The 26,174-nt window shown below is 30.8% G+C and overlaps 9 protein-coding genes and 1 non-coding gene across 10 annotated transcripts, besides 1 other annotated feature; 6 read left to right on the top strand and 4 right to left on the bottom strand.

Annotated features, from left to right (window-relative positions):
- Nucleotides 1-7: 7 nt before the first annotated feature.
- On the top strand, nucleotides 8-537 carry TVAGG3_0684420 (glycine-rich protein family; the record flags this gene model as incomplete). Its single annotated transcript, XM_051242792.1, has 1 exon — nucleotides 10-537. A coding segment is annotated over one exon (528 nt), but the record flags the coding sequence as incomplete, so codon positions are not given.
- Nucleotides 538-1,038: 501 nt separating this feature from the next.
- TVAGG3_0684410 (glycine-rich protein family) lies at nucleotides 1,039-2,464 on the top strand (the record flags this gene model as incomplete). The annotated part of the gene is made up of 1 exon (XM_001305914.2): nucleotides 1,316-2,464. The coding sequence occupies one exon, from the start codon at nucleotides 1,316-1,318 to the stop codon at nucleotides 2,462-2,464; it is 1,149 nt and encodes a 382-aa protein (XP_001305915.2).
- Nucleotides 2,465-3,668: 1,204 nt separating this feature from the next.
- Nucleotides 3,669-4,391, top strand: TVAGG3_0684400 (glycine-rich protein family; the record flags this gene model as incomplete). The annotated part of the gene is made up of 1 exon (XM_001282071.1): nucleotides 3,669-4,391. The coding sequence occupies one exon, from the start codon at nucleotides 3,669-3,671 to the stop codon at nucleotides 4,389-4,391; it is 723 nt and encodes a 240-aa protein (XP_001282072.1).
- Nucleotides 4,392-4,892: 501 nt separating this feature from the next.
- On the top strand, nucleotides 4,893-6,511 carry TVAGG3_0684390 (glycine-rich protein family; the record flags this gene model as incomplete). Its single annotated transcript, XM_001305916.1, has 1 exon — nucleotides 5,170-6,318. The coding sequence occupies one exon, from the start codon at nucleotides 5,170-5,172 to the stop codon at nucleotides 6,316-6,318; it is 1,149 nt and encodes a 382-aa protein (XP_001305917.1).
- Nucleotides 6,512-6,573: 62 nt separating this feature from the next.
- Nucleotides 6,574-6,645, bottom strand: TVAGG3_0684380. The gene has a single exon. It is a non-coding gene; the product is annotated as a tRNA-Ala (tRNA).
- A 125-nt stretch (nucleotides 6,646-6,770) lies between these two features.
- On the bottom strand, nucleotides 6,771-14,553 carry TVAGG3_0684370 (cyclin dependent kinase-5 activator family; the record flags this gene model as incomplete). Its single annotated transcript, XM_001305917.1, has 1 exon — nucleotides 6,785-14,542. One exon carries the CDS (start codon nucleotides 14,540-14,542, stop codon nucleotides 6,785-6,787), a length of 7,758 nt encoding a protein of 2,585 aa, XP_001305918.1.
- A 65-nt stretch (nucleotides 14,554-14,618) lies between these two features.
- Nucleotides 14,619-14,819: a mobile genetic element.
- Nucleotides 14,820-17,048: 2,229 nt separating this feature from the next.
- TVAGG3_0684350 (DNA-directed 5'-3' RNA polymerase protein) lies at nucleotides 17,049-17,759 on the top strand (the record flags this gene model as incomplete). Its single annotated transcript, XM_001305918.1, has 1 exon — nucleotides 17,049-17,759. One exon carries the CDS (start codon nucleotides 17,049-17,051, stop codon nucleotides 17,757-17,759), a length of 711 nt encoding a protein of 236 aa, XP_001305919.1.
- Nucleotides 17,760-19,090: 1,331 nt separating this feature from the next.
- TVAGG3_0684340 (uncharacterized protein) lies at nucleotides 19,091-21,949 on the top strand (the record flags this gene model as incomplete). The annotated part of the gene is made up of 1 exon (XM_001305919.1): nucleotides 19,091-21,949. The coding sequence occupies one exon, from the start codon at nucleotides 19,091-19,093 to the stop codon at nucleotides 21,947-21,949; it is 2,859 nt and encodes a 952-aa protein (XP_001305920.1).
- Nucleotides 21,950-22,158: 209 nt separating this feature from the next.
- On the bottom strand, nucleotides 22,159-23,128 carry TVAGG3_0684330 (GTPase protein; the record flags this gene model as incomplete). The annotated part of the gene is made up of 1 exon (XM_001305920.1): nucleotides 22,529-23,122. The coding sequence occupies one exon, from the start codon at nucleotides 23,120-23,122 to the stop codon at nucleotides 22,529-22,531; it is 594 nt and encodes a 197-aa protein (XP_001305921.1).
- Nucleotides 23,129-23,288: 160 nt separating this feature from the next.
- TVAGG3_0684320 (spectrin binding) lies at nucleotides 23,289-25,993 on the bottom strand (the record flags this gene model as incomplete). The annotated part of the gene is made up of 1 exon (XM_001305921.2): nucleotides 23,473-25,977. One exon carries the CDS (start codon nucleotides 25,975-25,977, stop codon nucleotides 23,473-23,475), a length of 2,505 nt encoding a protein of 834 aa, XP_001305922.1.
- Nucleotides 25,994-26,174: the final 181 nt, after the last annotated feature.

Genomic DNA, 26,174 nt, shown 5'->3' with positions numbered 1-26,174 from the left:
TTTCGAGGTCCAGATGATGGCTCAGGAGGTTCAGGAGGAGGAATTATTTCGCAAGGTTATTGGGTAGATGGAAAATATAATGGCGAAAGATTGGCAAATTCTTCTTTTGGCTTCAGTTTTGGATATGGAGAATCTGCACGACAATATTCATCATTACATGAGCACGGTGTTAAATCTGCGGATGGTACAAGTGACCGTCCAGGTGCAGGAGCTGGTTGGTTTGGCGGTTTTGCAGGATTGAATAGAAATGGAGGTTCAGGAGGAGGAAGTTCATGGGCACTAACTAAAGCATTAGATTACCCCAGTGGAAATATCACAGTCTACGATAGTTTTTATAAAAATATTGGTAGTCAACCATATGCATTCAACTCTAGTGATGGTTATTTCTTCAATGATATTCGAAACTATGCTGGTATTTGGGAAGGCAACGGACAACTCATTTTAACAATTCTCGACACTTTGAAATGTCCCACTTTCTATTCATCATATATCCCTTCTTCAATATTATTCACTTTTATCATTTTAGGATTAAACTAAAATTTTCCGATTTGAAATGACGAACGTTATATTTTTTGATATAAAGCTAGATTTAAACTATTCCTCTAATATGCTATAAAAATTTCATATCATACTGGTAACATAATAAAATCAAAAATTACTATGGGTTCAACTACTTAATCTTGTATGAATTTTATTTTGTTATGTTTTCCATAAGTTTGATTTTCTTGTCAAACTAAAAATGCATTTATGGAATTTGCATAATGATGAGAGCAACATAGTTTTCATAAATCAATTTGTTAATATTTTTTATTTCATTTCCATGAAATAAGACTTGGACTTAGAAACCGAGAATAATATGTTTTTATCGAGAATTCAATTAAATTTCATCGATTAAACAACAAGAAAATATTACGATAATCATCGGTATACGTAATTTCAACAACATATAGAATATTATGTCGAAACCTTCATTTAAGAAAAGTTGCAAAATATATTTAAAATCGAATTGTCTATCTAATTAAAGAGGTCAATAGAAAGGCCAGGATCAGCTGATTCGTGTATTCAAAGATAATGTGATTTTATTGGTTTCATAAAGATATATTCATAAAATCAAGTAAAAACTTTCATAAAAAATAAATGCAGTTTAACCTTATTGAATATATTAGTATGTCCTTGAACAAGGAGACCAGTAACATGAAGTACATGGTCGAATATCATGAAAGGATTCGGTCTAAGGCAAAATTGAAACCGAACAAAGAAGTTAAGAAATTATGATTCCATCCGTTATAGTCGATAAGTTTATATAAGTCGTTAAATGATTTCATATCATCTTGTAAATGAATCTATTAGGACTGAAGATGTTATTGTTGATGAAACTAATAAAAGATATATCTTCAAGTATCCATGTACATCAAATAGTGAATGTACAGATTATTTTGTTAGTTTACCTGCAGGTGTGTACAAATTTGAGTTGTATGGTGCCTCAGGAGGAGCAACTGAAGGAAAAGTTTCGACTTTCATTGATTCGAATGGAAATTGCACGAGTCAAGAGATTGTAACTGCATTCGGCGGAAACACAGAATGCAAGAAAAAGAATAGTCGAGGAGGCTCTGGCGGTTATATCTCAGGAACAATAATACTTTCTAAGCGAACAACCACTTTTTTTACAATCGGCGGTCGCGGAATCTATACATACAAAATTACAGAGGAACAAACAGAGCGATGCTATATCCAAGAAAATATGGTTGCTGGAGGATATGGCGGTGGCGGATACGCAGCTAATTGGTATCGAAATGAAGTTGATAATGGCTCAGGGAGCGGAGGCGGCCAAACATGTGTCAAATTTGAGAAGAACGATCTCTGGCATCGCGTTATTGTAAGCGGCGGCGGTGGTGGCTCAGACAATAGTGCTAGCGTGAATACTGAGTTTCGAGGTCCAGATGATGGCTCAGGAGGTTCAGGAGGAGGAATTATTTCGCAAGGTTATTGGGTAGATGGAAAATATAATGGCGAAAGATTGGCAAATTCTTCTTTTGGCTTCAGTTTTGGATATGGAGAATCTGCACGACAATATTCATCATTACATGAGCACGGTGTTAAATCTGCGGATGGTACAAGTGACCGTCCAGGTGCAGGAGCTGGTTGGTTTGGCGGTTTTGCAGGATTGAATAGAAATGGAGGTTCAGGAGGAGGAAGTTCATGGGCACTAACTAAAGCATTAGATTACCCCAGTGGAAATATCACAGTCTACGATAGTTTTTATAAAAATATTGGTAGTCAACCATATGCATTCAACTCTAGTGATGGTTATTTCTTCAATGATATTCGAAACTATGCTGGTATTTGGGAAGGCAACGGACAACTCATTTTAACAATTCTCGACACTTTGAAATGTCCCACTTTCTATTCATCATATATCCCTTCTTCAATATTATTCACTTTTATCATTTTAGGATTAAACTAAAATTTTCCGATTTGAAATGACGAACGTTATATTTTTTGATATAAAGCTAGATTTAAACTATTCCTCTAATATGCTATAAAAATTTCATATCATACTGGTAACATAATAAAATCAAAAATTACTATGGGTTCAACTACTTAATCTTGTATGAATTTTATTTTGTTATGTTTTCCATAAGTTTGATTTTCTTGTCAAACTAAAAATGCATTTATGGAATTTGCATAATGATGAGAGCAACATAGTTTTCATAAATCAATTTGTTAATATTTTTTATTTCATTTCCATGAAATAAGACTTGGACTTAGAAACCGAGAATAATATGTTTTTATCGAGAATTCAATTAAATTTCATCGATTAAACAACAAGAAAATATTACGATAATCATCGGTATACGTAATTTCAACAACATATAGAATATTATGTCGAAACCTTCATTTAAGAAAAGTTGCAAAATATATTTAAAATCGAATTGTCTATCTAATTAAAGAGGTCAATAGAAAGGCCAGGATCAGCTGATTCGTGTATTCAAAGATAATGTGATTTTATTGGTTTCATAAAGATATATTCATAAAATCAAGTAAAAACTTTCATAAAAAATAAATGCAGTTTAACCTTATTGAATATATTAGTATGTCCTTGAACAAGGAGACCAGTAACATGAAGTACATGGTCGAATATCATGAAAGGATTCGGTCTAAGGCAAAATTGAAACCGAACAAAGAAGTTAAGAAATTATGATTCCATCCGTTATAGTCGATAAGTTTATATAAGTCGTTAAATGATTTCATATCATCTTGTAAATGAATCTATTAGGACTGAAGATGTTATTGTTGATGAAACTAATAAAAGATATATCTTCAAGTATCCATGTACATCAAATAGTGAATGTACAGATTATTTTGTTAGTTTACCTGCAGGTGTGTACAAATTTGAGTTGTATGGTGCCTCAGGAGGAGCAACTGAAGGAAAAGTTTCGACTTTCATTGATTCGAATGGAAATTGCACGAGTCAAGAGATTGTAACTGCATTCGGCGGAAACACAGAATGCAAGAAAAAGAATAGTCGAGGAGGCTCTGGCGGTTATATCTCAGGAACAATAATACTTTCTAAGCGAACAACCACTTTTTTTACAATCGGCGGTCGCGGAATCTATACATACAAAATTACAGAGGAACAAACAGAGCGATGCTATATCCAAGAAAATATGGTTGCTGGAGGATATGGCGGTGGCGGATACGCAGCTAATTGGTATCGAAATGAAGTTGATAATGGCTCAGGGAGCGGAGGCGGCCAAACATGTGTCAAATTTGAGAAGAACGATCTCTGGCATCGCGTTATTGTAAGCGGCGGCGGTGGTGGCTCAGACAATAGTGCTAGCGTGAATACTGAGTTTCGAGGTCCAGATGATGGCTCAGGAGGTTCAGGAGGAGGAATTATTTCGCAAGGTTATTGGGTAGATGGAAAATATAATGGCGAAAGATTGGCAAATTCTTCTTTTGGCTTCAGTTTTGGATATGGAGAATCTGCACGACAATATTCATCATTACATGAGCACGGTGTTAAATCTGCGGATGGTACAAGTGACCGTCCAGGTGCAGGAGCTGGTTGGTTTGGCGGTTTTGCAGGATTGAATAGAAATGGAGGTTCAGGAGGAGGAAGTTCATGGGCACTAACTAAAGCATTAGATTACCCCAGTGGAAATATCACAGTCTACGATAGTTTTTATAAAAATATTGGTAGTCAACCATATGCATTCAACTCTAGTGATGGTTATTTCTTCAATGATATTCGAAACTATGCTGGTATTTGGGAAGGCAACGGACAACTCATTTTAACAATTCTCGACACTTTGAAATGTCCCACTTTCTATTCATCATATATCCCTTCTTCAATATTATTCACTTTTATCATTTTAGGATTAAACTAAAATTTTCCGATTTGAAATGACGAACGTTATATTTTTTGATATAAAGCTAGATTTAAACTATTCCTCTAATATGCTATAAAAATTTCATATCATACTGGTAACATAATAAAATCAAAAATTACTATGGGTTCAACTACTTAATCTTGTATGAATTTTATTTTGTTATGTTTTCCATAAGTTTGATTTTCTTGTCAAACTAAAAATGCATTTATGGAATTTGCATAATGATGAGAGCAACATAGTTTTCATAAATCAATTTGTTAATATTTTTTATTTCATTTCCATGAAATAAGACTTGGACTTAGAAACCGAGAATAATATGTTTTTATCGAGAATTCAATTAAATTTCATCGATTAAACAACAAGAAAATATTACGATAATCATCGGTATACGTAATTTCAACAACATATAGAATATTATGTCGAAACCTTCATTTAAGAAAAGTTGCAAAATATATTTAAAATCGAATTGTCTATCTAATTAAAGAGGTCAATAGAAAGGCCAGGATCAGCTGATTCGTGTATTCAAAGATAATGTGATTTTATTGGTTTCATAAAGATATATTCATAAAATCAAGTAAAAACTTTCATAAAAAATAAATGCAGTTTAACCTTATTGAATATATTAGTATGTCCTTGAACAAGGAGACCAGTAACATGAAGTACATGGTCGAATATCATGAAAGGATTCGGTCTAAGGCAAAATTGAAACCGAACAAAGAAGTTAAGAAATTATGATTCCATCCGTTATAGTCGATAAGTTTATATAAGTCGTTAAATGATTTCATATCATCTTGTAAATGAATCTATTAGGACTGAAGATGTTATTGTTGATGAAACTAATAAAAGATATATCTTCAAGTATCCATGTACATCAAATAGTGAATGTACAGATTATTTTGTTAGTTTACCTGCAGGTGTGTACAAATTTGAGTTGTATGGTGCCTCAGGAGGAGCAACTGAAGGAAAAGTTTCGACTTTCATTGATTCGAATGGAAATTGCACGAGTCAAGAGATTGTAACTGCATTCGGCGGAAACACAGAATGCAAACAAGTTAACAGCCGAGGAGGTTCGGGCGGCTATATCTCAGGAACAATAATACTTTCTAAAGGAACAACCGCTTTTTTCACAATCGGAGGTCGAGGAATATATAATTACAGCAAAAAGATGGCTGACAACGATGAATGCTATTTACCACAAAATATGATCCCAGGAGGATATGGCGGCGGAGGATATGCTGCAAATTGGTTTCTTTTCGATAATTATAACGGTGCAGGGAGCGGAGGCGGCCAAACCTGTGTCAAATTTGATAAAAACGATCTCTGGCATCGTGTGATTGTAAGCGGTGGAGGAGGGGGTTCAGACAATAGCGCTACCGATCGCACTGTCTTTCAAGGCCTAGATGATGGCTCAGGAGGTTCAGGCGGTGGAATTACCGCACAAGGATATTGGGATAATGGTGTATATAAAGATCAGAGTTTGGTAAATTCTTCTTTCGGTTTCAGTTTTGGATATGGAGAATCTCCACGAAGAGACACATCATTACATGATCAAGGTGTTAAATCTCCTGAAGGTGCAAGCGACCGCCCTGGTGCAGGAGCAGGTTGGTTCGGAGGATTCGCTGGTTTGTCAGGAAACGGAGGTTCAGGAGGAGGAAGTTCATGGGCATTGACGAGAGCCATGGATTTTCCAAAAGGAAACATTATAGCATACAATAGTTTCTATGAAAATATTGGTAGTCAACCATATGGCTTCAAGTACGAAGATGTATATTTCTTCAATAATGTTCGAAACTATCCAGGTCTATGGGAAGGCAATGGACAACTAATTTTAACTATTCTGGGAATATTGAAATGCTCATCCAACTATTCACCATATTTCTCTTCTTCAATATTATTCACCTTTATCATTTTAGGATTAAACTAAAAAGATTATTATCATTTTTTTTATTATTTCAGGATTTTCAAGGATATTTATAATTCCTCTGATAAAATTATATAATAAAGCATTATGTCTTAAAAGTAGATGAAATCAAAATTTAATATCGAATTTCATTCAAACAACAGAATTAGATCTTATTTTGGAGGAAATTTATATCTCTAATCAATATCAATACCTTGAAATCTATTTAACCACCATAAAATGATAAAAAATGAAAAATTTTTGAAAAAAAGAAAAAAATGCATGCAGGGGAAATCGAATCCTCGGCCTCAACAATGCAAATGTTGCGCTCTACCACTGAGTTATGCACCCTTTCGAAAGAAACCTGATTTAGGTTCTTAAGATATATAAAAGCACTTTCCTGTTAAAGTCTGAATTGAAGTTTGAGATTCATAAAAATATATGTGTATCAATTCGAAAAAATAAAACAAAAAATTTTTATATTACTACATTAAAGTAATTGTTGACAATCCGTACAATATCCTGTTTGTATTTTGATAATTCCGATCTTCTTCTGGAAGCATTTTTCACAAATAAATCTATGACATGATTTACAAGTGCAAACAGAATTCAAAATCTTTGTTCCACAAACACAACATGTATCAGCGTGTTCAGGAATCAAAGGATAACAAGAATTTCCAAAGAATGAAATCACAAAAGCTTTCGATGACGTGCAAAATGCAACTCTTTGTGATGCATTATCAATGGAAACACATAAAATATCATCCAAACCTGTTTCTAAAGTTCTTATCAAATTCTCGTAATGCCAGAAATTCAAAACACCGTTTGAATGTTCTGTAACGAAGAATCTGTTTGGAACTCCAAGAGGTAATTGACTTGAAACAGCACAAATACAATCACTCTCAAATTTCACTTCATTTTTGATTTGGCCGTTGAAATCCATAATCAAAAATTTTTCTTTTCCAATTACAGTTAAAATCGCAGCAAAATCATCAATTAAAATAGAAACAGGAACAAAATCTAGAACCAATGGTTCCAGTTTTTGACATTTCGCAATATTAATTCTTTCAATGATTTTCCCATGCGAAATAAAAATTAAAAAGTGACAACTTGAAATTGCCATAATTTCTGGTTTCGAATCCAACAAAATTCTTGAAACAAAAACAATTTCAGATACTTCGTTTTCAATGAAAACCAACTTGAAAAGATCAACATAGTAATCAAAGTGTCCAACTAACAAATAAAAAGTGTCAGATGAAATGACAAAATTACAAGCGGTTATTAAATTTTTGTCAGATTTCAAAACCGTTTTTTGATAGTCAGGTAAACTAACGGCCGAAATTTGACAATTTTCTCTATCAAGTGTCAAAACCGTTTTATTAAAAGGCGGCAAAATATAACCAATTTTTGTAAAAACGATAACTCTGTCTTCACCAATTTGAATTGCCTTTGGTTTTCCTTTGAAATTATTTATAATAATATGATGCCAAAACAAAAGATTTGGTTTAGACATCAAATGAATGACAGGTGGAGGATTTGACACTCTATTTTCAATGTTCAAATTAAATGTCGTATTTATCCATTGATGCAGATTTCCAATGTTATTAAGTTCTAAAACATATTTCTCGTTGAACATTCCTTCAGCTATTTTTACTTGTGATTTAATGTTCGGACTTTTGATGTAATTTGGCCCAATCCAATTAAATCCGTTTTTAATGTTCAGTATTTTACAAAAATTGAAATTGTCAATTCCTAAATTTTGCCAAGAAGTTGTTATTTCTTCTATAGACATATTCAATAATTTTGTAAACGAAAAAGGTGAAGATTTAACAATATTTCCTGGTAGTTTCTTGATATTTTGTTTGAGTTTTGGTTCGAAAACTTTGGAGATATTTAATAAATTATTTTGATCAACCATTATTAAAATATTCAAACCATTTGTGAAATAAACATTCAAGTTTGTCGCTGATTGACTAAAATACAACAAATTCTCCATGTTATATTCTAAAACAGGAACTCCTTCAATTGTGAAATAATCTCCGACAAAACTACCGAGAATTGTATCAAATTTACTTTGTTCGTTTTCTTTCAAAGGTAAAAACCAAAACTTTGAATCAGAGAAAAGGAATTTTCCGAAATAAGAAACATTTGAAGAAATCAAACATCCTTCAATTTCATGAGAAAATTTGTTTCCTTTGTTTAACAAAGCTCTTAAAACATATTTTCGAACTAAAGGACTTAAAGCAACAGGAGTACTAAATGACAACAATAATTCTCTGTATTTGGATTTATTTACGACTTTTGGAATCAAATAAAATTGAATGAACTCGTCACTTTTTATAAGTTGACTTTCAATTTCATTTGATGTTCCTCTGTCTTTTGGATCAGTTGTAAATTGTGGATAGCTGTATCCACATATACTCGGTTTGTTTGAATAAGTTACAACATTTACCAATAGATTTGGTGTCAAATTTGTCATAACTGGTGTAACTTTTTCATTGAAATTTCCTTGAGAATTAGAAACCAAACCAAATCTAATATTTTTCATTTCTGAATCCGATTTATTTTTGTTGTCATTTGAGTCAATACTTTTATCATTAGAAGATTTCTCAACTTCAATGTTTTTATCACTTTTATTTTCAGCATTTTCATTAAATGAATTTCTGTCACTTTTTACAACTTCATGATAATTTGTTTTTGATTGAGATTCATCATGATTTTTGTCACTTTTAGATACACCAAAATTAATAGTTTTAATTTGGTCAGGTGAAGTGACTTTGTCATTTTTAGAAGCATCTTTATTTTCTTTTTGTTTTTGGTCAGGTGAAGTGATTTTGTCACTTTTGCTCTTTTCAATTTTATTAATATTTCTATCATTACATAAAATTCTTTCTCTTTGCATCAAAAACAAAGAGACATCAGCAGAGAAAATTTCTGGTAAATAACTGTTCAAAATCATGTAAATAGAAGTAGAAACAATAAATCTTTTCTCAGTTTGATTAATAATCAACAAACCTTGTTCATTGTATTCATCCCATTTCGTTTCCAAAATTCCAAGTGTTTCTTCAAAAGAGTTTTCAAGTTTTGTGATGTTGAATTGAGTGAAATTTTGATGCAACATCAATCTTAAATTTGAAAACGCAACAAAAGCATTTTTGTTTGATTTCTCCCATTCTTGATATTTCTTTTCTCCTTCTGTCGCAAATATCTTTATTGCATCATAAAAGATTTTGAAATCAAAATTGTCAAAATTCTGATTTTTGACAAAATTTTCTTTGAAAGTTTTTGTGATTTGTAATTTTTCATAAAACTTTTGTATGACAATAATAAAGGATTGTGGATAGAAAGAGAACTGGCTGATAATAAAATGCAATGCCAGCATTACAAAACCAGTATTTGCCATGTTTTGTTCTGAGAAAATATAATCATTAAAATTCACAAACAATTCAACAAAAATATGATATTGATCATGAGGAATCAACTCAAAACCACTTAACAAAAGTGTTTTTATCTCTGTTGGAATAACTTCTACATTGTTCTGCTTCAAAATCAAAAAGAAAAGACTTAGAATTGGAGCTAAAGTTAATCCAAGCCATCCTTCGTAAAATTTGTTTGCAATGAAAATCATTACATCTAAATTATAAATGTTTCTTGATGCACATTCAGTTAACAGAGTGAAAACAAGTTTGTTACAAACTGTTTTCGCGTGTTTCGAAGTGAATAAACAAACTCCGTAAAAAATATCTTTGAAAATCTGAGGAAATTCTTTTGTTTCACTTCTTTCCAAAATGAAATTAACAACAAACTGAATAATGTCAAGGAACAAAACAGAACTCTCCAAATTTTCTTCATTTTGATTTGTTTTACTTGTTTGAACATGATTCTCATTGGTTTTCTCTTCAGATTTTGTATTTTCTTGTGAAGAAATAGTATTTTCATTATTTTCTTGCTTTTCTAAATTAGAGTTTTCATTAACTTTGCTTTCTACAGTTTTAACTGACTCTCCACTTTCATTTAATGCAATTTTTTCTCCTTTATTTTGTTTAGATTCTTCATTTTCATTAGAATTAACATATTTTTCATTAGTATTAGAATTTTCTTCCGACAAACTTTGAGATTTTTCTTTGTTTTCAACAGACAAACTTTGAGAAATTTCATTTTTCTCTTCAGAAGAGTTTGTTGAAATTTTAGAAATTTCATTATTTTGTTCTGTTGAAATTTTAGAATCATTTCCATTTCCTTCAGAATTAAAAGAAATTTCTTGATTTTCTTGATTTTTGCTTTCATTAGAAATTATTTCGGAATTTTTAGAATTTTCTTTGATTTCTTCATTTGATTTCTTTTTCATTGCGAATTTGTTGATTTGATTTTTCATGAATTTGCTCCATTTGTTTGTGATCAAATGTTTTTCGTCTGAGAAAACATCTTTGATCAAACTTTCCAAAAATTCATCTTGTTCTATTTCAATTTCTTCATTAATTTCAAACTTTTCAGGTAAAGAAATATGAATTTCTTCTTTAATTTTTTCATGCAAATGCTCAATTTTAAATTTATCACTTTTTGCAAATTGATGTTTTGAATAAATTGTTTCAGTATTTTTCTCTTTTTTCGCTCGATCAGATGCATAATGATAAATTTGTTCTGGTTTGGAACACCATGGAGCCATCGGATATAATATTAATTGGTCAGTGAAGTGACCAAAACTTAACAAATTTATCAAAGCAAAAATGTCACTTTTTGTTCCATTTATATCAGTAAAAATCAACTTCAAAAATCCGAACAAAGAATTAAAAATTGCTGTAAAAGTATCATCAAAATATTTGTAACTTGCCAACAAAACAGAAAACATCAAAAGAAAAGCAGGTAAAATATTTGAGTTCACTTTTTCAAATTCAAAATTAATTTGTTTTGTAAAGTCAATTTTTTCGCCGATTAAAGCGGTTACTATCGTACTCCAACTATAAATATTATCAACGTTATCCAAACAAAGAGATAATATCCGATGCATCTGTTTCTGAGGAAAATAATCGTCAAATTTACAAATATATTCAAACATTAATTCTAAACCGTCACAATTATGTAAAGTATCAAATAAATAGAAATCCTTGAATTCCTTTGTAATGTTTTCCTTAACAATTTCATAGTACTTCTTATAAAGTGTTTGCCTTGATGTAAAAAGTGACAAAAATGGAGTAACAATTTCACTTTTTGTTTTTCCATTTTCAACAAGAGATAAAAGGTTTAAAAGTAATTTTTCTGTTATTTCATGATTATTATCTGTTAAATAACTATGTATTAATTTTCTATGTAATATCTTCAAGTGTTTTTCATTAATTTCTGTTAAATGAATCTTAGAAATGTTGAAAATTTCTTCACTTATTTCTGGAAAAATTTGACAAATATCTGTGAAGAAAATAAAAAATAATTTTGAATCCAATTTGCCACTTTTATCGTTCATTGACAAAATTATCGAATTCAAGACATTCCTAGTGAAAATCTGTGGATATAAATACATAAGTGAACTGACCAAATAAATAAACTTTTCTTTGTCAAATTTGGTTTGTTTCGAACAAAATGAAGCAATGAATTGAATAAAATTGGAAATCTCTTCATATTTCTCTTGCTCAAGTTTGGCAAAAATTTTGTCAAATAACGGATATGACGGTTTGACAAAATTTTCAACAAAAACGGAAAAAGAAAGGGAAATTACAGGCATCGAGCCTTGCTGCATGTCTGTTCTATTAATGTAGCCACTCTCCATGTTGACATAATTATAAGAAGTTATTTTTGAAATTTCATTTTCAAAATCTGACAAAAATTTAACACCTTGAGAAAAAACATCCAAATTTTTGTTTTGTAATTTTCCTTTGAAAAATCTGATTGCTCCACCAATAAACCATGTTGTTTGGATACCAGATGTCGATCCAAACTCAATGTAATTGCATGGATGACCTTGGAATTCGTGAATCAATTCAGAATTCAAATAAATTTTAATATTCTCGGATTCATCACAAGAAATGAATACATTGTACCATTTTCCTTGTATAAGTGATGATTTAAGGACTTTTCCACTACAAAGGAGATCGTTTTTGAGAATAATTAAAACTGAACAACGAAATTGAACAATTTTTTGAGCTTGTTCTGGAAATTCGTGGAACATAAACCAGAAACTCATTGACTTGTTCGGATCTCCTTTGAAATCAGGATTCAACGAAATTGAATTTGAATAAGGAGATTTCGTAAATTCAAACAAAGGAAGTTGGTCAAAGGTTGAGCTTATTGCATTTATACACGTTTTAGGATACTCAATAAGCATTTTTGCGTGTTTTGGAAGTAAATATCTTTTGGCAATCTGAGAAATGCAGGGAAATTCACTTATCGGCCTGTTTGTGTCCTTTAGCCATGTATCTATAGCAAATTGGCCGCATACCCAGCAGTCAAAAGGAGATTTTATGTTAATATCTTTTTCATCGGCTTTAGAAATCAAAGAAGGAAAGCAAATATGGTCTGAATCATAGTTTATTTCATCATTTTGGCAAATACCATACACAAGCTTTGAAATTTCCTTCTCTTTCGCATCAAAATAATTTCTTTTCTCCAAAAGATATCTAATCTGCTCGTCATAGGTCTGATCAAATGTCCTTCGTGTTAAAGCAGCGATTAGATCAAACACTGACTCTTTATCTTTGTCAGTTTTCAAATCTAATAATTCAATCATGAAATTCAAGCCAGTTCTGAGGTCATGAGAGTTACTGTTGGTTTCTGATAGTGCAAAATCTTTTAATACGTTGATAATTCTCATAATCAATGAGTAATTATCAATTAAATTCGTAATGAAGCCAATAACCATCTCCGGCATCGATGGGACCTCTAATATTGACTGGAATGTTTTTGAGAACACTTCGAAATCCTTGTTATCCAATCCTGACAACAAAAATTTTGTCAATAATTTTGATGAATCTGAAACTATGGCTTTTTGGCGATAAATCGTGCTGAAACACGTTGATGCTGTAGGATACTTCTCAAATACAGCTACGAACTCATCATCCGTCGCTTTCCCGAAAATTTCATTTAATAATTCGAAACTTTCTTTTTGTTCGATTTTGGCAATATACGAAATTAGTTTCAACAATGTCGGGACATTATTTTCCAAAACAAATTTTATCGTTGAATATTTCGATATCAACGGAATTACTTCATTCAAAGGGTAATTGAACTTCGTAATTAATGTGAGGATGATGTTAAACAAGTAATCAGATAGTTTCGGGAAAATAAAACCAAATGAAATTATATCAAGTTGTTTTTTCTCGAATTTATGAGTATCGCTGATGTATTCGAGATACTTGATGATGATTTCGAACAATTTCTCAATGATTTCTTCCTTCTGTTTAGACATTAATGGAATAATATCAATTAATGAATTTATCATCAGATTTTGTTGGTCTTTTACGATATCTCGTACTCTATGCAACAATGTCTTGTATAAATCGAATGATTTTGCGTTCAAATCCTGTAAAATAACGAAATTATAGTTATCAAAACCTTGAAATTCCGAAAAAACAATCAAAATCGAATTCGGCTGCATAGAAAAATATTGTATTAAAAAATCATTCAATGCTGATATGTTTGAAGGGTGAACGATGTTTAATGACGAAGCAATTTTTTTCGCAACTTGGATTTGGAATTCGTCGTGTTTTGTTTTGCTCAACATGCTTACAAAAGCTTTGAAAAGTAGATTTGCCATTGAAAGAGTGTTGTTTCTTGATGAAATTATGAATAAAATTTCGACAAATTTATGTTCTTTCTGATTGTAAAAAAGTTCTGGGGATTGGAAAAACAGTATGAAAAACGGAATGGATTCTTCATAGTATTTATGAGTTTCGAATGGATTTAAAATAAATGTCATACAAATTTGATAAATTTTGCTACTTAATTGCGCAATGTAAGGAGAGCACATAATTTGAATAAGAATTTCAGTAATAAGTTGAGAATTTTCTTTGAAATCGAACTGATGTAAAATATTTACATCAAGGATTGATAAAAGCGAGTCCAAACATCCAGTAATCTGTTTGATATCTGATTTTGATAGATTTGTAATTCCTAATATTCTTTCAAAACGTTCTTTAATAAGTTTTAAATTTTGAACTTCGAAAGATGCACTTGATTGCGGTTGTGTGGATGATATGAGGGTTTTCAATTCCAAAAAAAGATTGATTATTGTAGAATTGGATGATTCACCCTCATCCATCTATCACAACAAAAAATTTGTCAAAAATCTTTCAAATTGATTTGACGTATTTGACGACAGAAATATAAACAGGTTAATAATATTTAGGGCTGTACAAGATTTAAAAAAACATTGCCGGGTTACCGTAGAGGCCTAAAAAAATCGCGCCTCGGCGGCAAGCCGCCTCGGCATTAAGAATGCGCATCTAAATTTTTATATGTCCTTCTTTCTTTTATTTTTCCCTTCCCTTTCTTTTCTTTTTCTTTTTTTTCCCTCCTCTTGCTCTCATTTACCTTTTTTTTCCTTTTCTCATCATTTTTCAAAATTTTAAATTTTTATCAAAAATCTTGCCTATAAAAGCAGACTATGGAACCTTTTAATGCCTCTTAATCAATATTATACAGCATAAAGCATATTAAATGAAAGTAATTACGTATAAATTTATTTTATTATCTTATTTATTAATTCTTTAGCATGTATTGTTTAATATTAACTTTTCTGTACATTAAATATGATATCTCCAAAGTATGAATGCCTTGTAACGAAACGAAAACTTAATTTTATGTTGAATATTTGTCACAAACATTAGATTATTAAAATATATGTTGGATATCCCTTAGTATGAGACTTCATGACTCTTGTAGTCTAACGTGAGCTTTGGATTGCAAGCTCTGTGGTTAACGAACATAAATTAATTGTAAAGTTTTCAAAATTTTTCATCGTTTCTATCAGCATCTATTTTTCCTTTAAAATAATATATTTGTATGAATACAATATTTAGTAATTTTTTTATTTCCCATAATTTCATTCAAAATTTCAGAAAAAATTAATTTCTATTCAATATTATTTCAGCTTCAAAACACTTCATTCTTATAGATGTTGATTCACTAAAGTGTGATACTCAATGTCTTATTTCAATGAAAATTGTTCTGCAAATTTATTTCACTTTTGACCTCACTTTTTCCGTAATTCAATTTTTTACTTTTAATATTTTAGATCTTCATAATATCATTTGAAAAATTAACCATATAAAAAAATCAAGTTAACAATTCACTTTTTCCGTAATTCAAAAATCAAAAATATAAATAATATATCTTTTTATCAAATATTATTATTATATTCTATGAAAAATGAGGTCTGGAAATTTTGCGGATTCCCGTAACTCAATTTTACGGAAAAAGTGCAGTAAACTATTCAAAATACGGAAAAATTGGTGTAAACTAATGATTTTACGGTAAAATCACGGAAAGTCCCGGAAGAATATATGTGCCTATATGAAATTATACAAAAATGAATCAAACGCATTTTAAAAGATTGTTCTTGTATTATAAATGCTATTCGCAGATTTATTAGTTGAAGAAAATTACCAAATTTTTGCCGATTTACAAAAAATGATTTACAAAGCATATTTTTATAAGGCTTTAAAAATCTTTAAAATGTGACCGGTGACGGAAATCCATGGTAACCAACCGCGGTTCCCGTTTGGAATGCCATAAATAATATTAATTTTGAAATACATTTGTTTGGCATAGCATTGAAGTAGATTTAACAGTTGACATTTCTGCGATAATTTGTCGCACCATGTGTGTTATCATGAGAAAATGGTAGAAACCGGGCAAACATATGGAGCATTATTTCTTTAGGGATGAAAGAAGAAGATATAATGTCCTCATTCGTATCTGAACTGAGAGCTATCATTTGTAGACATATATGAATATCATTATGAATAGTTTCCTTATGTAATAACTATATGAGTATATATGTTATAAATTTCATCACTTTGGAAATCGAAATTATATATATTTACTCGAAAACAAATTAGAGTCTAATTCAGACTTTTTATAAAATAATTAGGGACTTGAATTTTAAGTATTTGGATCATATTTATTGTCTTTTTAAATCGGAACTAGGTAAGAACACAAAACAATCATTTAGGAACATAAAGTTAATCAGAGATTCAAAGAATCATGATATGACAAAAATTTTTTAATTCCCTAAACTTTAGGGTAAAATTTCATATAAACGCTTCAATATCACTATATAGAGTGAATGATAAAATTCGGTATTGAATACATAAAACGAAAATCATTGAAAGTTATGTAGACTTTCATATTTCCTCGGATTGAGCTCTTTCAAATTCTCTGAAAAGTCCGGACAAATTTGTGAATAATGTAGCACATACATGAAAATATAAATACTATGGAACAGCAAATACATTTTTCATACTTTGCTGTTCCAAAGGATTGAGAGAATATTCAATATACAATCGTGAATTGAATAGGGTTAAGACTTTTCTAATTAAATTTTGTCGAAAGTCCCAAAATTGAATATTCGGATCACATTGTATAAAAGAATAGCTCTATCAAATATACCCCTTATCATATATAATCATATTTTCTTGCTCTATCAATTTTTTCTTAAAAAAAGATAGATTCAGTCTACCAAGCAGATTGTAAACATTTTCTTGAATATTCAATAAACGATAAAAGTTCTGAAAATTTGAATAGTTAGTAAAAATTTTTAAAGAATGTTATCTCTTCTATGTATTGTGGTGAAGAGAGATAATTCTTTAAATAACCGTAGGAGGTCTGAGTTTTGTAGACGATATAGAAGAGATAATTATGCTGCAAAATCCAGTCCAACATATGGATACGGGCATCCAACAAAATGCATAATTTCAGATTACGATAGGGAAACAGATAGAAAGAATGGGATAGCAACACTTAACTTCTATCGATGGGCCAATGGCATTCTTACTGAATCTAGGTTTGTTGAAAAGAATTATGATGACATATGCAACTGTGCATTGGGCTTATCTCTGAGTAGAAAACTAGAACATGGACTAAGTAGAAATGATACATGCTATTCAGAATCTGGAGGTAGAGGATGTTTGTCAAATTTTGCAGTTGCTGATTCAACTCCCAGTGCCGTTAGGGGCTTGTATAATGATCCGGGTGAATTTTCTTATGGCCATGGATTTAGTATATTAGGTGAAAATAATATTGATGTTACATTTTGTGGTGTTCACGATAGATGTGCATTTAGAGCAATAAATCGGTGGGATCTATTCGAAAATACAACTAAAAAATTAAGAATCTATAGACCATTTTTCGCATTTCCACCACCTGGGCCAATTGATAGGGCGTTAACAACGACATTTTGGGCATTCAATGGTGATTACAATAGTTATTCAAATGTCAATGTAAAAGTGAATGGAACAATTTGTACAATGAAATGAGGGCCAAAGCTTATTGGAGGATATATTAATTTTATTCCAAACTATACATGGACATATAATACAAAAATTGAAGTTATAGTTGATACAGCTAATGATACTAGGTATGAATATGAATATTTTACAACAAATTGTAGTGAACATATGCCGGATTATGTTTTTGATAGAATGATGGGAAGGAAATCAGAAGGAATGACTTGGTATCTGATTGTTTCATACTGTATTCTTTCAATTACATTTGTTGTCATAATTATATATGTCGTAGTTGTATTCATTAAAATCAAAAATATACAATTTGGCAAAACAAAGCAACCCGAAACACGAACGGAATCAAATATCTCTATCATTGATAAAGAAAAAGACATACCATCAGTTCCTAAAAGAGTTAACTATTCTCCTCCAGAAAATTCATCAAAACCATCCGAATGAAGATTTTTATAAATTAAATTTAAATTCAAATCCATTAATATACTATGAAAGATTCATCTCATTTTAATCATATTCATAAATACACGGAATTCTTTTGTAATCAGAAGAAAAACGAATTTTTGAAAATAAAAAAAAATAATTTCTAATTTTATTAAAATATATCTGATTCATATATACAAACATATTTATTTGCTATTCTGTATCTGAGGCATAATAGTCTAAAAGGGATTATAGTTAATTTATAGATATATGATATTTATTAGTAGCAAAAATCCGGAAAATCGTTCTACAAATTCAGATATTTTGAGAGAATAAATAAGTTATTAGAGACTAGGCTTCAAATGATTACTCCATAAAAATCGAGAAATCTGTTACTATAATATTATAAATGTACATTTTGGCATTGCGAAAACGATAATTGGAAATAATAATGCATTCATCTCCGGATTGAATCGTTCCAATCGGACATGTTTTGAAGCATTTACCTGAAAATAATTTGTACGGAGCATTACATCTTGAGCATATGCTGGAAGATGAGCAAGTACGACAATTTGAATTACAACTTTGACAAGAAGAACCAACTTTAAAGAAACCTGCTGGACATGAACTTAAACAATACCCTTGATGCAATATATATCCGTCACTACATTTTCTACAATCAGTTGATGACGTGCATGAATCGCAGTGTTCACTACATTTTGGTACATAATAGCATCTTCCATTAGTTAGCACAAATCCCTTTTCACAAGCCACACAATTTTCCCAAGCACATCTACAACAATGGGAAGTGCAGTAACCTTCAAGAACAGTGTCGCATTGATAGCTCAAGGAAAAAAGTTAAATTATCAAAATTCAGAAATTTACAAATTATTGTCAAAAAAATATTTCATAAAAAAATTATTTTCATGTCATCTCCGGCCAAGCGTGACTCGACTGGAAACCAATCACGTCGCGAATCAACTGGATCCGTTCTTAAAGGCAGAACCCATAGAATTAAACTAGAAGGAAGTTATCAAAAGAAATATATGCAAGAGATCAAAGAAATCGTCAAACAAACAGACTACTTCCTTGATCCAATTGGGACAAGCGAAGAGTTCAATGACAGATCAAATAAAAACAGATATAGCTCTCCTTCGAAATCCAGATCAACTCCAAAGAAAAAGGAGCTAACCGAAGAAGAAAAACAAGAACTTCTTCACAGGAAAGTCGAAGTCCACGTAAACAAATACAAACTAAAGCCTATTCGTGTTTCAACTTGCAGAGTTGCTGAAATTTCGGTCAAAACAACAGCGCAAAAGAAAACAGAAGCCGAAAATACCCCAAGAGTTACAGCACGAGACATAGAAAACCTCGAAAAAGCAAATCGTCAAAAACGCCAGCCATTTAGAAGCTCTGTTGGCAAACAAACAGGTCTTGCATATCAGCAGCAATATACTCTACCTCCTGTTAGCCAGAAATCTCCAAGAAGAACCTTATCTCCAAAAAGAGAAAACATTTCGAAGTCGAAAGTCAAAGAATCACCAAAGAAGGAAGAGGAAATAACACCTATCGATCAAAAGCAAACTGAAATCGAAGAAAAACCGAAACCAGAAAAACAAGTCAAAATTAACCCTCAAATTTCTGAAAAACAACCCGAAATCGAACAACATACAGAGGAAAAATCCGAAATTACAGAACCAGAAGTGGAAAATCAACCAGAAGAAGATGATGAAAATATTGATGAGAATCCACCGGAAGAACACGGCCAAGAAGGTAGTATCTTAGCAGAGCATGTTGAAGAGGAAGAGAAAACAGAAGAAACAGTTGAAAAAAGTGAAAATAATCTTGAAGAAGAAGAAAATCCAGAAAAAGAAGAAGAAAACAACACAGAACAACCAGTCCATGAAGCAGAGAAGCAGATGGAGATCATTCTTGAGCAAGTTCACGAGATATTGAACCAGAAAGAAGAAAAGAAAGAAACTAATGAGGAAGAAGAAGAAAAAACAAAAGAAACAAACTCTTATTCGAGTAATTTCGCAACTTTGGGACTCTCCGCTGTTCAAGAAGATGATTTAGCAATTGGCTCTTCAACTTCTGAGGAAATTTTTCCACAAACAGAAACAAAAGAAAGTCACCTAGACGAAACAAACATCTCCAACGAAGAAATTCATTTAGAAGAAGAAGAAAACGAAGAAATTCATTTGGAAGAAGAAGAAAACGAAGAAATTCATTTAGAAGAAGAAGAAAACGAAGAAATTCATTTAGAAGAAGAAGAAAACGAAGAAAATAATGAAGAAAAAGTTCAAGAAAAAGAAAATATTATTGATGAAAACAAAGAAGAAAATATTGAACAAAATGTTGAAGAAGAAGAAGAAAAGATCGAAGAAAATCAAGAAGATAAAGAGCAAATTGAAATTGAACAAGAAAATGTTCAAGAAGAAGAGGAAAACAAAGAAGAATTAAATGAAGAGGAAAAAATCGAAGAAAGTAAAGAAGAAAATATTTGTGAAAACAAAGAACAAATTGAAGAAGAAAATGACACATTAATTGAACAAAAAGAAGAAAATGTTCAAGAGGAAGAAGAAATCAAAGAAGAATTAAATGAAAAAGAAAATATCTGTGAAAAGGAAGAAAAAGTTGATGAATTAAATGAAAACAAAGAAGAAAATCTTCAACAAAAAGAAGAAAAAACAGAAGAACAAAAGAATGAAGAAAACATCGAAGAAGATGTTTGTGAAAAACAAAATGATGAAGAAGAAATAAATGAACAACAAAAAGAAGAAATTAAAGATGATGAAAAAGAAAACATTAATTTAAATGTTGAAGAAGAAGAAAACAAAGAAAATGAAGAAGTAAAATCGAGAGAAATTCATTTCGAAGTTGAACTTGAAAAAGAACAATTAACTCCAGAAGAAGAAAAAGAAATAGAATCCAACAAAGAAGAAGAAGAAATTGACGAAGAAATCAATCAGCAAAATGAAGAAGAAGAAAATTCTCCTGGAATTAATTTCGTTGTTGAATTAGTTAAAGAAAACCTTTCTCCAGAAGAAGAGAAACAAATTGAATCTCAACAAAACGAAGAAGAAGAAAATCAAAATGAAGAAGTTCACAGTGAAGAAGAAATCAATGAAGAAAAAGAAATTCATTTCGAAGTTGAACTTGAAAAAGAACAGTTAACTCCAGAAGAACAAACTCAATTAGAAACAAAAGAAAATGAATTTGAAACAAAAGAAAAAGAAATTGAAACTCCAGTTCAAGGGGAAGTTGTTGAAGAACCAACAAAAGAAGAAGTTTCTTTGGATGAAGAAAAGAAAGAATTCAACGAAGAAGAAGAAAATGAAGAAGAAAAGAAATCAAATAAAAAGAAAAAGACAAAAATTCCTCACATGTCTAAGGCCAGAATGAAACAACTGAAGAAGATGAGGAAAGGAAACTATTCTCCATCAAAACATGTCGAAGAAGACAAAGAAGAAACAAAACAAGAAGAGAAACCAAAAGAAGAACTAATTCAAAAACCAGAAGAAAAGAAAGAAGAAATTCATAAAGTTGAAGAGAAACCAAAAGAAGAATCTCCAAAATCTGAGGAGAAACAACCAGAAGAAAAGAAAGAAGAAAGTCAGCCGAATTCGTTGAGAAGTTACGTAAGTCCTCCTTCGTCTTCATCTGGAAGGAGAAGTTCGAGACTTCCTGCAGTTCCGATTTTGCCTCCAAGCAGTTCTTCAGATGATGAAGACGCTGTTTTGCCTATTTATAAGAAATGCGAATACTCTGCATCAGATGAATAACTTTTATTTATTTTTAAATGTAAATATTATTCGTTTTTTGTTTATTCTATATTAATTTTGCAAAATTAGAATCATTCTCCATTGTATTAGGACATTTTGAAAAAAATAATAATATAATAATTAACCTTTTTCTTATGTTCTCTTTGCTTGAAGATGATATTCAGGTAAACTAAAACAGCTGCTATTGGGAGCTGGAAATAATGGAATGCAAAGCACCAATAAAATTGCCAGCCAGTGTCTGCAATGCATGATAAATTAAGCATTAAGAAGATACAATATCTTAATATAATGATCAATGCTAATTTTATCAAAAATTAATAGCATTATCTTCTATTCCTTATTTTTATTTCTGGCAGAAATGAAAAATATAAGAGATTACTTCTGAACATTAGGATAGTTCTTAGAATTTAAGACTCCTTATCATCGGAACGAGTAAAAAAAATATTTTGATATATATCCACGCGGTTAAAAAGGTAACTCTTTAAAAAACTCTAATATTTACAATATATTAACATCTGTCAATAATCAACAACAAAAATAAATAATAAACAAAAAATAAAAGAATAAAATTCCAAAAAATCAGCAACAAGGAATATTTTTCTTATTTGGATCTTCTCTCAAAGTAGTTTTGGAATTAAAGTAATGCTGTTCTGGAGTTGCTTCGCGCATTAATTTTGTAATTTTTATGAAAAGTTCACGAATTCCAGAACCTGTTTTAGCTGAAACTGTTGTAAAAGAAAAATGATGATCAGTCGCCCATTTTTCAAGGTCTGAAATGTCTTTTTTTAGGTCGAGATCTATTTTATTTGCGGCTAAAATGCAAATGCATGTTGGATCTAGGTCATTTAGTGACATATATATTGTATCAAGTGTTTGAATGTTATTTTTTGCTGTGATATCTGCGACAAGTATTAAACCTCTGGCATTTCTAAGATATAAAGGAATTAAGCTCTGAAACCTTTCTTGTCCTGCTGTGTCCCAAATTGAGATTTCCTCTTTAACCCCATCTTCGAGTTCTATTTCTGTTTTAAATGATGTAGCGATAACTGTTGGCTCTGTTTGCTCGCCAAGTATGCCAGTGATAAAATTTTGTATAATTGCGGTCTTTCCAACACCAGAATCGCCGACTAAGACAACTTTTGGCTCGGGTTGAGTTCTGGAATTTCCAATCATTTTGAATAGCACTTTTTTATAAATTAAAAATTAAAAATAATAGTACACCATGAGCCTTTATGATTTTTATAAATTACAAATTTTTCTGAACAAATGTAAATAAAAAATTCAATTCGTCAGAGAAAAAAAAATTATCAAACTATCAAGTTTATCAGCTGATAAGAGAAACACATACAAATTGGCGTGTTTGCAACAGTTTGCATGAATAAACCTTATGGTTTGAAGTTTTTTTAGTTAATTTGATTTTTGAAAGCACTTATCAATGAATTATATATTCTCAAATATAATTGATAATAAGCTGGTTTCTTATATTAAAAATAAATATATCTTCTTTTAAAATATAATAATTATCATATTCTTGAGAAATTTTCTCCAAGTCCTCTGCTTGGTTTTGTATTTTCATTGTGATTCTCTTGCGTGTTTTCTTTGTCTTCACATTTTGTTGTTTCTTCAGTTTTTTCTTGTGTACAACACTCATCATCGCATTTTGTTGTTTTTTCGGTTTTATCTTGTGGACAACACTTATCATTGTCATCATCTTTCCTATCATTTCCTTGAGAGGAACCCTGAGAATTACTTCCTTGCCCAAATCTACTTTTTTGCTTGACTGGTTCAAGATTGATATTTTTAATGTTTCTAATGTCATTATACAGTTTTTCATGAACTGGAATGTTGATCGCATCAATACTTGAAATTATATATTCGATGGTTTCGAAAAGATTCTTATCTGCTTCGATGTCCATAGGAGGTATTATATTATAAAATTCTGGGTAAATATCCGCATTATTTGATATTAGAAGATCAATCATTTTTTCACCACTATTCTCGGAGCATAATAAGTTATAAGTATTCCAATCATAATAATTTTCAAGATATCTGAAAAGAATTACGTTTTTCTTACCTGCTACTCTTAAAAACGTATCATCAGTTATTTCCAATGCATTGTCATTTGCACCATGAGCCATAAGGAGTTCAGCCACGCTTTCATAATAATTATTTTCAGCAGCATAATGAAGTGGTGTCTTTTCAAACAAACCATGCTTTGCGTTGACATCTGCTCCATTGATGATAAGTAATTTAGCAATTCTTAAATAATTACTGTCTGCAGCAATATGAAGTGCTGTTCTTCCATCTAGAGCTTTCGAATCGACATCTACACCATTTCTTAAAAGAAATTCAACAATGTGATATTTATTGTATTTTACAGCAAGATGTAAAATTGGTAATCCTTCTTCATTCGTAACATTAATATCTGCTCCATGAGAAATAAGTATATCAGCTATTCCTGAAAAGCGAGATTTTATAATATTTAACTGCAGAGGAGTTAAATTATTATTATCCTTTATGTCCAACGCTGCACCATGGGAAATAAGTAGTTCGACAACTTTGTCTTCTATACATTCCAAAGTGGCAAAAATCTGAAGAGGCGTTTGATTTTTCAAGTTTTTTGCGTTGACATCAGCTCCGTTCAATATAAGAAGTTCAGCTATTTTAGGTTCGCCAACTTGAATAAGATGAAGAGGTGTGTTTCCTTCATTATCTTTTATATTCAAATTTGCACGATGGGCAACAAGAACTTGTGCTGTCTCATAAGAAGTTATATTGTTAACTGCATAATGAAGAGCTGTATAACCTTTAAATTCGAACACTTTCTCATTATTCCACTTAGGTTCTCCAATTTCATTAATTAAATTAATGTCTGCGCCCTTTGAAATAAGGAGTTCAGCAAATTGAGGAAGATTTTCTTTTGCACATAGATGAAGCGCAGATAAACCTTTGCCTTTTTTGGTTTGAGCATTTAAATCAGCGCCATGGTCAATAAGGAATTTTGTCATTTCCAAATTTTTGTTCTTAACTGCCAAGAAAAGAGGAGAAATTCCTTTATTATTTTGGACATTGATTTTCATTCCCCAAGAAATAAGGAATTCTGCAATTTCAAAATTATTATACTCAACGGCATAATGAAGAGCAGTGTCACCATCAACATTAGTTGTATTTATATCAACACCATATTGTTCTAATAATAATTTACAGAAAGGTAGGAAATTGAAACTTGGTGAATATGTAAAAATTTGGGAAATCAGTTTCGTTTCATTCAACAGAACTAATAATGCCGAAAGATTTTGGTATTTAGCGCAGAGAATTGGATCGATTTCAAATCCACATGTATAGAAAAGTGTTGTAATGAAATCAACGTTGTATGTAGCAATTGCAATTTCCATACAACTTTCATCTGGAGTTACTGCTGTCAAGCATTCTTGTAGGATGTCTGGATTTCTTCCTATAATAGCTATATGTAGCCAGTATTGATTTATTCTGTTTTTGTAAAAAGTTTCATGAAATAAATTATTAAAACATTTTTTTGCTCCATAATAGCAACATAATTCAGGTAAAGATACATCTGTACTTGGAAAATATGGATTATTTTGGATTCGTTTATTATCGCAAGTGATAAAACTGCTTTGATGGAGAAGATCAATTAAACTTTTGACGTCATCATTAAAGATTGCTTTGTAGAATGGGTCAATTTCATGAAACACTAATAAATTATCTCTTATGCTATTTAATTCCGGTTCTATGTCAATATCTGGAAAATATTCCTGATATAATTTTCGAAATATTTTGAGGTATGATTCCATGAACCTGTTATTGTATCTAAGGGCATTAAAAATCATACCTTTAACTTCACCGGGTTCCTTGTATTTGTTTCCGATCAAAAAATTTGATAAATTCTTGTATATTTCGTCGATTTCTTGGTCGTTAAATGTTGCTAACCTAAACAATGCAGCTATTGATTCAGCATATCCAAAAGTGCGTTCAGAAATTTCTTCAATATTAAATTTGGCTTCCTCCATGAGAAAGAGAATAAAATATCCATCACTTTTTGAAATTGAGAAAAAGTATACTTTTTCAATGTCATGGTCAAATTTTGATATTTAGAGAATATGAAAAGTTACAAAAATTGAAAATCTTGAAAGAATTTAATATAAATTTTGTAAAGCTTTCAAAAAAAATTAAAACACCTTAAGTGTGTTTCTATACCAAACCTTTC

The sequence above is a fragment of the Trichomonas vaginalis genome, chromosome III, assembly GCF_026262505.1.
Source record: "Trichomonas vaginalis G3 chromosome III, whole genome shotgun sequence".
Taxonomy (NCBI): Eukaryota; Parabasalia; order Trichomonadida; family Trichomonadidae; genus Trichomonas; species Trichomonas vaginalis.
Note: the sequence above shows the minus strand (reverse complement) of the source record. Positions and strands in the feature narration are given on the sequence as shown.